The sequence below is a fragment of the Cydia fagiglandana genome, chromosome 20 (genome assembly GCF_963556715.1).
Source record: "Cydia fagiglandana chromosome 20, ilCydFagi1.1, whole genome shotgun sequence".
Classification (NCBI taxonomy): Eukaryota; Metazoa; Arthropoda; class Insecta; order Lepidoptera; family Tortricidae; genus Cydia; species Cydia fagiglandana.
This window is the reverse complement of record NC_085951.1, coordinates 1309367-1324870: the sequence shown is the minus strand read 5'-3', so window position 1 is coordinate 1324870 and position 15504 is coordinate 1309367. Positions and strand designations below refer to the sequence as shown.

The 15504-nt window shown below is 33.9% G+C and overlaps 1 protein-coding gene across 4 annotated transcripts in view; it reads left to right on the top strand.

Annotated features, from left to right (window-relative positions):
- The window catches only part of LOC134674336 (homeobox protein cut), a 185333-nt gene that overhangs the window by 49045 nt on the left and 120784 nt on the right, over nucleotides 1-15504 (top strand). The window contains exon 2 of one of the 4 annotated variants that reach the window (XM_063532380.1): nucleotides 6985-7023. The exons of the other annotated variants lie outside the window; for them this stretch is intronic. Within the exon in view, the coding sequence (XP_063388450.1) occupies nucleotides 7006-7023 (18 nt within the window). The 5' untranslated portion in view covers nucleotides 6985-7005. The remainder of the gene's footprint in view (nucleotides 1-6984; nucleotides 7024-15504) is intronic. 4 annotated transcript variants of the gene reach the window in all.

The window sequence follows — 15504 nt, the reverse complement described above, 5'->3', positions numbered from 1 at the left end:
GCGCTTCCGTTCTCATTCTAAACACTTACATAGTCGAAGAAAACATTCAGAAAACCAGTATAAGCGTACTCTCATTTTACACCTAATTGTAACTTGTATAGAGCTCAAATTACGTTGGTTATTAGAACTCAATTGGATGCGTTCGGAAAACGGATGCCGGCGATACGTCTATTTCGAACCCTCGCGCCGTTGGTTCGAAATTCGAATTTTATTTCGTTTGTTATTTTATTGCGGTATTGTTGGCGAATGTGTTTTGTTTCTGATTTTTTGCGATTTATACCAGTTTTTTTAGCAATTTAAGTGCATGTTCGAGCTAAATTGTTTTATTTTACTTAATATTGTATACCACCAGTATTTTTCAAATAACTACTGTTTTTATTTTATCTGCAAGACTTACCAAATTTTTTTTTTATAGGTACGAGTAGGAAAAGGACCACCAGTAGGAAAAGGTGCGAAATCCAAATTTTCTAAGGGAGGTCAACCCTTCGCGCCTACATTTTCTAAATTTGCCGCCTTTTTCTACTGACAACGTGAGCCAGAGTATTATCTATGATTATTTATTAGATACTTTAGGTATAAAGAATAAACATAACACTCTAATTCACAGTTGGTCCCTAAATCAATGGTTTAATTTTACAAGTTAAGACACATCCCACAGCCGAACTGTATCTTAACAGCAAACATCAAACCTAACGATCAAACCGTTACCCAAACCGCACCGGGATTCGAACCCGCAACGACGGCCGAAACCGCAGACCTATTGTCAGATGCCATCGATGGGCGTTAGCTTAATCTATGGTTAAACGACTAATCGGTTAACGGTTATCGCTATATGGTAAAGTTACGTAAGTGTGTTTTGCCAGTTTTTGCGAACAAAAATTTTTTGATATACAATTTTGTTCTGTATTTGTTGTTTTTGATGTGTTGTAAATCGTCTCATCTACTGTTTTTAGCAATAGGGTGAATATTTTTAAAAGTGTTAAGCTTCTTTTGGAAACACAAAAAAAAACCGTAAGTTAATTCTTGCTTAAGAAAGACACGCAATTTTGAATATGGTTGGTGGATAATAAATAAAAACACTTGACAAGACTTCATACGTTTTATTAGTTTTAAAACGTGTTATTTCACAAATAAATACGTTTAGTTGTAATCTACAACTAAAAAAAAGAGATTAATTTGAAAGCAATTACTGGTAATCCCAGAAATACCGCTATCTAGATGAAAAAAGTAGTAAGCCTATGAGACTAGCATGATTTTACAGTCTTTTGTAAGACAGAAATAGCAGCAGATGCGATTCGTAACTGTCGTGGGTTTGATTCCCGGCACCTGCCGTTCGGCCCATTAGTGGGTTATTCGATATCGAATTATTATGAAAATACTAAAATTGTCGAAACGAAATAGCGGATGTCGGCTCAAAATTGACGGCGGTTACGACTTGTCGGATAATCGGGAAAATCCTCCAATATGTAGTGTGAAGTGTGCCAAAGAGTTGTTTTTCAATTACAAAATAGATCAGGGCCACACTATGAAATTATTATTCGTTAAGTATATTTTTAATTTGTAATTATGAAAATAATATATAGTTTAAATGTCTACTAACTCCATTATCCTATTACAATAGAAAAAAATGTAAACTAGATTTACCAAAGCAGAGAAAGACAGTGAACTTTATTAATTGACTTAATTGGGAATCGAACTCTACCAATTAAATGCTGGTCAACCACTGGTTAATTTAGATTTAACCATTAATCTGTATCAATCAACTTTATTGGAAAACGGAAATAAGAGTTCTAGCAATTGTATTTATTGTGTTTTACTTCAATTCTTTTGACAATAAGGCTAATAGAGTTCGACTAAGAGAAGTCTGCAGCAATTTTGATAGCCCACGCAGTGCAAGTGTTATTTATACGTCATAATTTCATAGAAGTTTGACGTTTAAAACCACTACTGGCACTGCGTGAGCTATCAAAATCGCTGCAGACTTTTCTTGGTCTAACTCTAGTGTCGTTTTATGCTTAAGTCCTAGCACTCCTAGCCGATAATAGACTATTCATGAATTATATTTTTTTGACTAAAAGATGCATTTGAAACACGTAGTTTTGATTTGGCAATTAACATAGACACATCTTTAGCCTAAACACTTCACAACCAATAATTAAACAACTCTAAAAATTCTAATTAATTATTAATACAAACATACCAACATAAGTCCGACACCAATAAAACAACCCAAGAAACAAAGGGCGCATATCAAAAGGGTGTAACTAAACAATAAAATACTTTGGGTTGACCGCAGCTCAATAAATACTTCATAGTATCGGGGGCCGGGCTGACCCTCGAGGGTTTGAATATATTTTACCCCATTTGTGTTCCTATTTGGATAACGTTAGACGGATTTTGTGCAATTTTATTATCTACTCCAGTTTACAAAAAAAATTATACTTTTTTTTTACAAAATGTTTTGCTGTTTTTTTTTAACAGACTGAAGCTTAGATGAGGTAAGAGAAACATTAGGCCAAGGGACGCACTTGTAGGGAATCCTCATACTGGTTTCTCTTACCCAACATGGCCTTATATAATTATTATGTTCGTATTTTGATCTTAGATTTTGGGGAATTGTGTCAATTGAGTTTATAAAGAATGTTTTTGTGTAGAGAAACAACAATTAAATGAATTATATTATATAAAACCGAAGTAAAAAAAATTACGTAATTTGAATGCATGCAAAAAGATTCTAAAGAACAAAACACGTTATAATAAACATTCAAGTTTTCAACAATAAAAACACCCAATACGGAAAGTTTTTACTTCCCGATTGTTATTTTTGCGTCTGGACACGAAGTTTTTAAACAACTCAAGCAAAGACAAGGAAGAAACTTCACAGACAGGCAACACAACGGAAAATAAACAAAGCTAAGTTGTGAAATACTTTATTAAATCTTGTCTAATAGACTGATAGACAAGGGATCACTGGTTGAAAACGGTTCGGACTGATGTTCGCCGCTATTGCTGTGTTATTCAATGTGATTTTCTTTTTGTTTACATTTTAATTTAAATGATAACGTAAGAAATGAATTTAGCATCAACCGTCATTGAACAGGATAAGGCATTGCTCGGCTTTGACACATCAATGCTTTTTTTTTTTGACGTGCACGAAATTGATTTTTGAGTTACTTTGCATCTTGTCACATTGATATAAAGACGTGCAGGATTTCATATTATCGTTACTGTACAAGTTATAGACGGACCCAGAACTCAAATGTAATATTTTATACACAAGTTACTATTATAGTAATCATTTTATTAAATATTTATCATTCAAAGTATACATTTCATAAATCTTACAATCTACTTATAAAATTTGCAAATGTCTTAACCTAAACTAACAACTAACAACACAAAAACTATTCACGAAATTCGTTCCTCCTCCAGATTTGCCCCTCCAGATGCAAGTGAGCCCACCACATCACATCAGTTGCTATTGATTAAATTTTCTTTACTGTCAAAATCGCCAGTCTAAGCTCGTCTCAAACTCCTTAATCCACAAGTGCCGGTCAAGAGGTGTTTTATCGGGATAATCCGGGATTACTACACGGTCCATCGCTAACGAGGGTCAATAGTTCGCAGTTTATGTTAACTGTTGGTTAGTTTCACCACTTGGGCTATTGGTTTGGCCTTTTTGTCTTTGAAGGGTTACAGGAGGGTGAGGCAATTGTCGATGGGTGGGAGATAAACTATGATAATTTTCATCTATTTCTGTCAACTTCCAAAATTGAGCGTACAATTGGGCGTACTGCTATAATATATTATACTCGTATACCTGTTACTCGTACCTATATCATATGAACGATTGTATTTTTGCTGTACGAATAAATAAAAAACTTCCAAAAAAGTAGAATCATCTTACTTTAATTTTTGATACTTACAACTTTAAATTAAAGTCGATTACCGTTTTATTTTGTACAGTCGCTATCAGGTATATCGGAGCGACCAATTAAGGTGCTCACAAATATCTGAATACGCCTCTATTGTCAAGGCACTAAAGTACTACGTGTTCAGATATTTTTGAGCACTTAGACCGCTCCAAATATCTGATAGCGACTGTACACATTGCTAATATAACTTCATACATTTAATCACAGGACATTTTTTAGTTTGAAAAACGAGCAGAACAAACAAAAACAAAACCGTCTCAGTCTCTCATTAAGCAAAATTAATTATACTGGGTCAAGCAAATCTTGTCAGTAGCAAACGGCGGCAAATTTGAAAAATCGCGGGTTAGCAACACTGTGTTCGAATAATTCGAAAATCGTGTGTCATCTGTGCTTTATCTGTGGAATGTGGATCGCGAATGACAGCCATCATCTTTGTTTACATTCGAATCGATTCTATTTCAAGAGATATTTCTGCTGTGTCACCATTAAATACCAATATATTAAATAAGATTGTGCTTAATCAAAGCTAAGATGCCTACAATGCCTACGGTGGCAACTGAGAAATCTAATAAAATATTAAAATCCAGTAGTAGGAGATCTACCTGCTGAAGCAATGATTTTATTCATACATTCTTGTTTAACGGCATAGTCCACTTCTAATTTTATTTTGAGATCTTCAAATTAGTTAATCATTTTTATCAACATCACACACCGCTTTTAAATTGTCCGTCCATACCTATTAATAACAATTTCAAACATTTTCAATAGAGAATCCGCGAGTGACAATTTGAATTGACGGGCGCGCTCAGCGAAAAAAAAAGTTGGTTCGATGTACATTGTACATTGCTGCTTTTCTTAGCGCAATACTACTCTTTGAGTGTTGCCCTACTTTAGTTTGCTTTACATTGCTACTGACAAGATTTGCTTGACGCACTATAAATTAAATTAAAATGCATTTATTTCGAGTATCTGTGACTCACATGTACATACATAATTCAAAATGTGAGACGCAAATACACATTAGACCAAGATATTGGACAGATGGAATACAATCCTTACAAAAATAGCCCTACATTATTAACCTAATTCAAACGCCAATACAAAATCCTAATAATCCTTCAGATAAATTCCAAAGCAGCTATTGATTTCATTCATCGATCCAACTAGAACCGAAGTACCAAAACATCACAAACACCGTCAATAATATAACCCTTACTCTGTTAACAATAAGGTCGATATTCGCTTGTGCTCTAGTTAACACGTGTGGACTGTATGAAAGGTTAACGGATATGGCTTATTAATGTTATGGCTGAACAGACTATTGGCAATAAAGATGATTGAAGCTGTGCTGCGTGATATAATCGGGTTGGCCTTTGCCCAGCGGTGGGCTGAGAGAATCACTGCAATAATGTAGGTAACTAGTTTAAAATTAGCTGATATTAATTAAGAAAATTTCTAATACAGATGGAAGAAACAATACCAAGGTACAGTCAGCAGCAGAAGATGCTAAGCGAGCGAAGTGTTCAAAATTACCTGGCCACGCTCTTATTGTCTTAACAATAAAGTCGCATCAAGATCATTTTGAACACCTGGCCCGCTTAGCAACTTCTGCTGCTGACTGTATGTAACAAAAAAATAAAAAAGAATTGTATTATTTCAAACATTGCTACTCTCGATCTTACGATTGGCTGGATATGAGAAATCTGGAAGAATACACCTACAGACAAAATATTTAACTGTTTGTTTGTACCAAAAGTAATGATATCTAGACAAAGGCCGTTATAAAGCAACATAAAATGTTTTCTTTCTTCATTATACGACTATTATACGACTCACAAAAGTTAAAAGTCAGCAGTCTAACCTTTTTTGGAGTTACAGTCAACGTGTTCTAACGTAAATATAATACAGCGCCAGATTTTATTCACAAACAAACTGTTAATACCGAATAACTAATTACCGTCGAGATATATCCATATAATCATAACATAAATAAATCTCCATACAAAAATCAAACAAAACTCACGATTGAGACGCCACATGTATCATATTTATGTTTTGAGAAGTTATTTCTAACTGCACAGGAATAACACGCTAACGCAACACAAATATTCCAGTGAATAAGAAAACATAATAAAAATCATAACTTACAGACATCGAATAACGTATTTTTAGACTTACGTCGCTCTATCTACGCACCTGTTTAGGAATCGGTTTTGACGTTCGAAATTTAAAAGTTTTACATTGATATTTGGCGTTCGGATTTCAAAATTCGAACATTCGATTCGGTCTTTGACCTTTCACAAGCACGAGAAATATTTTGTACAATTGAAATAGACGTAGGTACTTTGTCTTTAGATTGCAATTTTGCATGCTCGCGTAGCAATGCAATAAAACTTGCAAAACAAAGAAAATCTGCAATTTATTACACATGTTACACGACACGAAAGACATTTTATAAGATATCATCAACTTGATAAGAAATGCGCAGACATTTCGAACAAAGAATCGCCTTGTACATCTCAGCGCGGGCTGCGCCGGTGAGCGGGACGCGCATACAGGAAAAACCTGGGAAAGAACGGGACGAAACCATCTCCGATAACACGTCAATACATTCCTTACGGCGCACACATGTGAAACTGAACCTTAGCTATGGGAAATAAAGTTGAAACTCGCTCGGGCGCTCTAATGGAAAACCGATACCACATCAATATGTTTTACGGCGTGGCATCGCAAGCAAATGTAGACTTTAGTTATTCATTTTAAGGCTGTTTTTGGTGATCGGTGGTGTATTAAGAAGGCGTTCGGCGACTTGCAAGATAGTAAGGCGTTTGGAACCGATCGAAAACCGATAAATGTTATTGGAAAAAGGTCTCTATTCTTTAGAGTGAAGGCTGCTCGTAGCGAGGCGTGCCCGGGAGGGACACGCCCCGTCTTATGTGGAAAAATAAGCTTTTCATTGCCATTTTCTTCGAGACTCTAGAAAAGATTCGATAGAATATTTGCGACGTATGATTTTTCATCTCGCTTTAATTCTGCCGTTTTCTTTCAGGTACGTTAACGAGAATTGAAGATGCTGTGTCTTTTCGAGGTAATTCCAATTTTATTTTATTTATTAAAATAATTCGACTCATTCATCATCATGTCACATCACTATTGCATAGGCACCGACAATGCGAAAAAAAAACAAAGCGTTCTAATTTTAAAATATGCACAAAGACTTGACGTCCGACACGTTTACGAAATCCGTTAATTCGTATTGAATTACCGCCAGAATAAACAATATAGGATTCAAAAATCGAATTGCATTCAATTCCAGTTGGAACTACAATCGAATTAAAAAAAGCGGGACGAATGAAGTGAAAGAGCGATTAACGATTTTTGAAAAAGGAACGTTCATTATACGTTAAAACAATACTTCATTCAGTCGTTTGAATATGGAGTGACGGGCGGCTTTTAACAGTTTATTTTGGTTTTGGACCTTTTCGAAGGGGAATTGGAACAAGTGTCACGTTTGACAGTTGCGAGGGAACGGTTACCTACGCCCAGGTATCTGACATCTGGCATGTTTGATACTGGGATACATCCATCCCACTTGATTTATTTATTTTTTTGTATTTATTATTAATCTTTCTGCCTCGCACAGCTAAACTGTGGAATGAGTTGTCGTGGTATTTCCAAACCGATACGACCTTCAAAACCTTCAAGGAAAAAACGCAATCCCATCTTTTTTCGATAACGCGCTTGTAACTCCCTGGGGGTTCTTGTACCACCAGTCTACTAGTATACATCTTATTTATAAAACAAAACAAAAATTATATAGGTATACAATTATACATTAGTTAAACACCAATCTAAATACCAACCTTCCCCATATTTTAGCGAATGGCTTTGATTTAATTTATAAAAAAACAGATTCAATAATAAATAACTTAGAGTTAGACCAAGAAGTGATATTATGTAATAGGTTATAATTTCATAGAAGTTTAAAATGACACTTGCACTGCGTGGGCTATTAAAATCGCTGCAGACTTTTCTTAGTCTAACTCTAAGTATATAAGTCCCTATATTCCATTTAGATGAGAATCGACGTAAGCAACTGTCCTAATTATACTCTTACCCTAATGACCAAATTACCTATCCAAAGCAAATCATAACGAATCCAACTTTTTTCCAAATTACTCCAAATATCGGGTCCAAATCGACCAAAACCGTGACCGAGGCCGGTTCCTTTGTCTCACCTAATGAGTTTTTAAGTCGATTACCATTTTTCATAGAAAACCGCGTTAAGTGATGTATCGCTCGGATCAATCATGGCGGACGTTTCGATCTTCGAAACTCGAATCTCGAATTCGAGATTCGAATGTTATTAGTCAGCGGAAGTGGGCTGAATGAATCGTTGATTTACTTTTTGTAAAAGTAATATTGTACAAATCTTAGATTACTTTCAGACCTAATATCTCTGAAAAGGTCAGTCTCGAATTAGACAAAATGTAGTAACTTTTTACATGCCAAAACAAATGCAATTTTGATTTGTCAATACATATAAAGATTCAAAACTGAATAGAATGAGAGACTTTATAAGCATCTGGGCGGCTTAAGGTTAAGCACATAGAGTGTTACTGTACAATCTATGTACAGTCAACTGTACAAAAATATGGGTGTAGCCAACTTATTCAAAAATATGTTCCAAAGTTCTTAGTTCGCTGACATAAGAGCTAGGGGACATATTTTTGAGATGATTAGTGCACCCATATTTTTACAGTTGACCGAACATACACAGGGACCACTATACTACATATTTTTGTTACCAGCGTAACTAGTACAAAAAAGTATTAACCGTCTTCCCGCTGTGTGTATGCTTAATTAGTAGGTACACTTTTTAATTAAAAATCTTTCCTTCAAATCGTCTAACCTGAACCCCTCATACATACATACATACGGATAATAATAACACAATAATTCAAACACATGTCATTCATTAGCGCTGACAGCAGGAAGTAAGGACAATATATTGAATTAATACGATTCGTTAAAAAAGTTCATTTGAATACGATGTTGTACAGGCATCAGATATATCGGAGCTGCCGAGGTGCTTAAAGATATCTAAACACGCACTCTAGCGACTTGATAATAGAGGCGTGTTCAGATATTAGTGAGCACCCTGGCCGCTCCGATATATCTAATGGCGACTGTACTAACTAATCATTTTGAGAATAATATATAACAAAGATTTTTAAGTTCAAAACAAGCTAGACTTGGTAGGAACAAGCAATAGACTCCGTCCAAGCTAATTCTGCACAGGTTTTCGAGTAACAAAGTGGGGAAGTATCATTGTAACGTCATATTATTATAGAAATTTGACATTTATGGTATGACATCCACACTCTGTGACTGCAAAGTCTGTACATAGTTAGGTTGATTTCACTCCATTGAGATTCTCTAACAAAATATATAAGAATTTTACAAAGGTGTAACAGTGCATCTTTTACTATAGAAGAAATCTAAACCCCACACAGGTCTGTTAAAAATCAACGCATTCGATTTTCGAACTGTCACCATTCAAATTAACCGACACGAATATGGTTCGTATTTGAATAAGTGTTGCATTAATATTCTTTCGAGATAATTTCGAATTCGGAACGCCCACGCTCCATTGTGTCACGAGTTATTGGCTCATTAGCCAACGCTTTGTCTCAGGACGATTTGAATTTTTGATTTTCGAATCGAATATATTGATTTGTAGCTGGCACACAACTTCCATAGACCCGATCTCATAAAAAAAATAACGATTTTATGCAGTAAAACAAGTGAGCATCAAGAAAGTTCAAATTACTTCGTTGCGCTCCGACAAAATGCCAAGTCGAATTCGAAATGAGCATCTTTATCAACAAGAATGGAGGATGGAGGTCCCCCTTCATCTGAACGACAATAATATCTATAAACACGATCTCCAACTTCCGTATTACTCATAATTCTCATAAACTCACAATAAATATTTGAACAATACTCGCCCACGGCAGATGTGCTCACAAATTACGTATGGTAATATGTCGTGTAATCCTTCCGTCGGACCTCCCTGTGTCTTCGTATAATCGATCGATTATGAATGCGTTCGAATGATGTCGCAGCACTAGTTGTACTTTTTATGCGTTCTTAATTTGAATGCGTCTTGGGGTCTATTCTGATCGTTTGTGATATTTTATCAGCTGCTGTGTAGGATTGTGACAAAGTTGTGCAGTAATTAAAAAGGGAACGTCGTGGTTACGAACTATCTTACTGAACGTACTTATTTAAATACGTAGAGACTAGTAGAGACCTATGTTTGAATATTTGACAGGCAACAAAAACGTCATTGGCCTTCTATTGTGAATATCGCAAAGCCTAAAGAACTTAATAATGACCAGACACTACAAAAATCAGGAAATACTAATTCTTGTTCGAGAATAAAGACTGATGTGATTTTTTTATTGCGTCAAATTAGAATTTACAATCATATAGACTTCAAATTCCAACAAACCCAATAAAATCAGCGACATTCATTAAAATCTCTCATGAAAAAACCTATAATAAGCTAATAATAATAAAAAACCGGTAACACACCGCCAATAAGTACGCACAATTTAACTTTTTAACGTGTCGCCGATGGGGGCGTATTCTGGAACTCATAAAGCATGATTATATAATGTCGCTCGTATTGGGGCGCCAATAAAAGAAGATCAAATTGCGATTGCTTTCGTGTTTGTGAGGTTTTTTGCGATCGCGGCGATATTAGAAAATGAGAGTATTTGAACGTATGTGGATGGAGGGAACATTTTAATTTTGGAGTCAGTCGTAAAGAACATTGAATCATTCGAGTTCCTATGCGTCACAAAATTACTTTGTTAGCCCTTTTTTGCTGTGTGCCTACGTAGTTTCCCACTCTCTCATTTATAATATTACCTACTTATATAGTTAATATTATACCTACATGCGTTATAGACACCTAATTCAAATTATTTATATTCCATCTCCACTGTGTCTCTTTCTATTGTCACTAATAAACGGCTATTAGTGGAACTGTCCACTGGTGAAACTAATTGGTAACTAGGTATCCCGTCGTTAGCATTTTTTTAGGCCTTGTCCTCTTATTAATTAACATTTTAGTGACAATTATGATTAGGTATGTACTATTAAATAGAACTGCGAATGGCAATTGTAATTACTAATTAGATACTAGAACTACCGGGAATAAAACTTCATTGTCCAACTATGGCCAAAATACTACTTTGTCCACTAGGCCAGTATTGCCAGTAACCGTCAGTTTAACCTAAACATGTCATTATCTCCTGTTATACGCTTTCTGTATGATTACAGTGTCCTATTATACACTATCACTAATTTCCTGTCAATACAATGTCGACACGAATTTTATCAATAGAAACGTTGCGATATTTCGTTTGAAATTAGAATCAGCGACGTTTCCGCTTCCGTTCCGATATTCGATGTCCGAATTAAGAACGTTGCAAACAAATGAGCATTACATTTTTAAATGTATTCGAATCCGTATTCGAATTTTATACCACGGTCACAACACTATCACTCTTCGAGTATATTTTTAACATGAGCAAGTTGTTGATACGATTATTTAACGTATTTTTTTAATCGAGTACTCATTTTAAAACTTAAACGGTTACAAATTAATTATTGTTCTAGTATCCCTACCGTCACAATGAATGAAATTCAAAATTAGAATCTAATTTCAAAATATCGTTCCACAGACACCTGAGCTATTTTTTTAAAGACAGGGAGGCAATAACCATTAAGGCGCGTTCAGAAAGTTTCCTTTTCAATAACGCGTCTGATATTCAAATTAAGGCGGAATTCGTAGCGATATATCATCTGGGCTAATCAGATTTTTCCGTACATTTCCTAAATGTTTTTGGGGATTAAATACGTTAGGGGGATAATTTAGTGGATATTGCTATCTTTTTTAATATTTAATGACAAGCACTTAAGGGCCAACTTTTTGCAGTTCGATTGTTACTGAAACTTTTTTATTTTACTATCGTTCGATAAAGCATTTATTTAGTCTCATACATACATAAATAAAATGGTGATAAAATATGTAAAATATGTTTTCTCTTTAAAGCTTACGTAACAACTTAAAAGCACAATTTTAACATAGTACCTACTTAATTATAAATATAATAAAATAGCAAACTACTTAAAACAACATCGTTATTTGTGTATCTCCCACTGAAATTAAGGTTACTTTTAAAAAGCAGCACTTCTTAAACGTCTTCGTCTAAAGACCATAAAAAATAAAAAAGTAAAATCCATCAACCCGCAAGACATTCCAATTTCAAAATTTCAAATTTGGAACTTCATTCAAAATTTACGAAGTCAATATATCCGGGGGGTTATTCCGGGGTCTCAATACTCGGAGGCGTCGTAAAAAATAATTCGAATCGCTCTTACGATACCGGCATTTGCATAGTAAAGTAATGCGAAAATCTATGCGACGCATTTTGGCGCGTTCGCGTTGTAGTCCGATACGAACACAGAGGGTGAAAAAGTTGATAGAAAAAGTACTGACTATAGTTTGTCAAAGATCTGTCTCATTTCAAACATATGTAGACAGAGAGAATCATACTATCTTTGTCTTACACTAGTACCTACTAGCACCCAAAAGAAAAGGATGAGTATAGTTTTTTTTTCGTTCTTATTTACTGACAATTTAGTTTGACCAACTATTAATGTGACTTTGGAGTTTACAGTTTTGTTGTTGAGTTTATGAAGATAAAAAGCATGTTGTTAAATTATTTTAAAATTTGGTAAAAAAATAAGTATATCGTAATTTAGTAGGAGGTTAAGTCTGTATTGTTTTTTAAATATATTTCTGGGTTTTTTACAAAACTTTAAAGTATACGTTGCATGATCTCATTTTAGAACAAATATAGTAATGAAAACAAGTCATAATATTTTAATCTCTAACAAAAAAAAACCATTAGAAACGAGGTGAAATACTTCCAGTATTTATATTTTACGCATAAAAACACGATATAAAAACCATTTCTAAATTTTATACAAATTCATCCGTGAAAATTATCGTATCCGTCATCGTGAAACCAAGTCATTCCACATTTAACCGTTAACGGAAACACGCACTAATATTAGAGGCCCCGCGCAAGAAATTTTATGTGTTATTTTTTTTCTTGTTTTGAAATATGTGCGCCTTTAGCTTATTTATGGGCTCCATAGAGGTTATATAGAAGCTGTATAGAGGTTATATTTCGTAGTAATGAGGTTTCGTTTGCAATTTGAATGTGGATTGAGACGGGGTGCATCGCTTTTAAGCTTTTAAAGGCGATTAGGGCACTTTTCGATTGTAAATGACGTAGAAATAATTTTAATGCCTTTTGTTTTTATGTTAATACAAAAATACGGTATTTAATGTGGTTTCGTAAGAGCTTTAACAAAATATTTTCTTAAATGTAAATATTATAAGTCCTCTATTTTTATTTAATTCAAGGTACAAGGTATTGGTTTTGAAAGAAAGGGATCACTTATGAATAAGTAGACGGTGAATAATGTATTCTAAAATTATTATAAGTAATACCTCTATTTCTTTAATTTAAGATATAAATATTAAATAGTCAAAATAGACTAGTTTTATGCACTCTATCTATTTCTATTAATTTTTTACCAGATACTTATCTCAAAAAGCTTAATTATGCAATTTTTTTGTAGGTACAATTTTAATATTAATGTAACGTATATTAAGAAAAATGTTCGTATGTATATTAATATTGAGCCAATTCACATTAAGAAGCTACTAAAAAATTGCTTTAAAATCGCTAAAATATACGCCCATCATACCGGGTGTGGCCTGTAATATGAGCAAAAAATTAAACTATAGGCTGTACTCCTCATACTGACCAACATTTCTTAAGCGACTTTTAAAAATAACTTGTGGTTTGATGTTTAATACACTTTAAATTTTATTCTAAGACGCAATGTATTGCGAATTTTTTTATGTTTAAGGCGTGACAAGCAACGTCAATCACAATGATATGTCGTGGCGATGGCGTCCATTGAAGATAATATTTATTTTGTATGAAAAATAGGGAGTCTAAATACTTCATAATTTTTAGAAGTTGACGAACAAAAGTGTCACTGTTTGAGGAGTGCAATCTATGTTTTAATTATTTGCTCGTGTTACAGGTCACACCCGGTATATTCCAAAGCGCGTTACTCACACGTGTCCTTCGCGGTTGATAAAACATCAAAGTAATTTGGACTAAAATACTCTGTCCCGATCTAGATAGTCGCATAACAGTCATATCAATGACTATTATACAGGAAACGTTAGTTAGCGATTTCCGTCGCGAAATAAACAATTAATACGAATTAACACCTCACAGGATGTTTTAATAAAATGGTTAAAGTATGGATAATATTGTTAAATTGAAATGTAGTAACTCTGAGTAAAGTCACATACAACATTTGTGTTTAATATGTTCCAAGAAATATATCATGTCATTACTAAAAAAAAATATTTGCGTAGTATAAATAAGATAAATAGTATGCGAAATGATCAAAATTATGTAAGTAATAAAAATAAATGACTAAAAATATACGATTTCTTTGGTTTTAAATGCACCGCCTACAATCTTATCTGCTTTGCCCTAAGGTTGACTGGTAGAGAATAGGTACCTCATGGCACTAAAAAGTGTCACTTCTATCAAATATTAACACATTGATACAAATTCAATATTTCCAAGTCAAAACTATAAGTTACAGTTGCACAAAATTAAAATACAATACGAATAACTATGTACTTACTAATCTAGTTTAAAAATCTGAGTAGGTACTTATAAAGCTACGTGAATCCTATAAAAGCGTCAAAAATAACGCAATCAGTAATTAATAAAAACTCATACGGACGTTGTTTTATTATAATTCGGTAATCAAAAGCACAATTATCATGAACCGGTATAAATATTAAGCTTATTTACAAAATATCTTATGTCCATAAGAATAAAAGGGCAGATACGCCATTTTAATACTAAGCGAAAAAAACTAAGTAACTTCATAAAAAGCTTATCCCCGTATAAAGGTAATGGCTCATACGCCGTTTCTATATCAAAGCATTTCATTCACACGATAACCGAATCGTTGACTTTAAAAATTTGTACAATGAATACGTATCTTTAGTATAGTTATATTGTAATTGTTAATGTGGGTTCGGATGTAACCTGATTTGAACTTTATTGTTAACATGTTAAAGTTGAAAGTTAATTGTTCTGGAATTGATACGATATGGATTAATAATTTTGAATTTGGAAATCACACGTTTAGGTAGTTAATGAATTTTAATTATGTGTATTTAGTATGTACTATTTGGTGAAAGGCGAGAACAGTATATTTTCATAATATGGAAAAACATGAAATAGTTACATGAATCACTAATATCATGTCACTCGAGTGACTCGATGTTATCTCGACTAATCAAGGTATCAGACATAAGTAATCATAACAACTTACTACACACATTTTCATAAATCAATATAAATCAATTTTGTGTGAA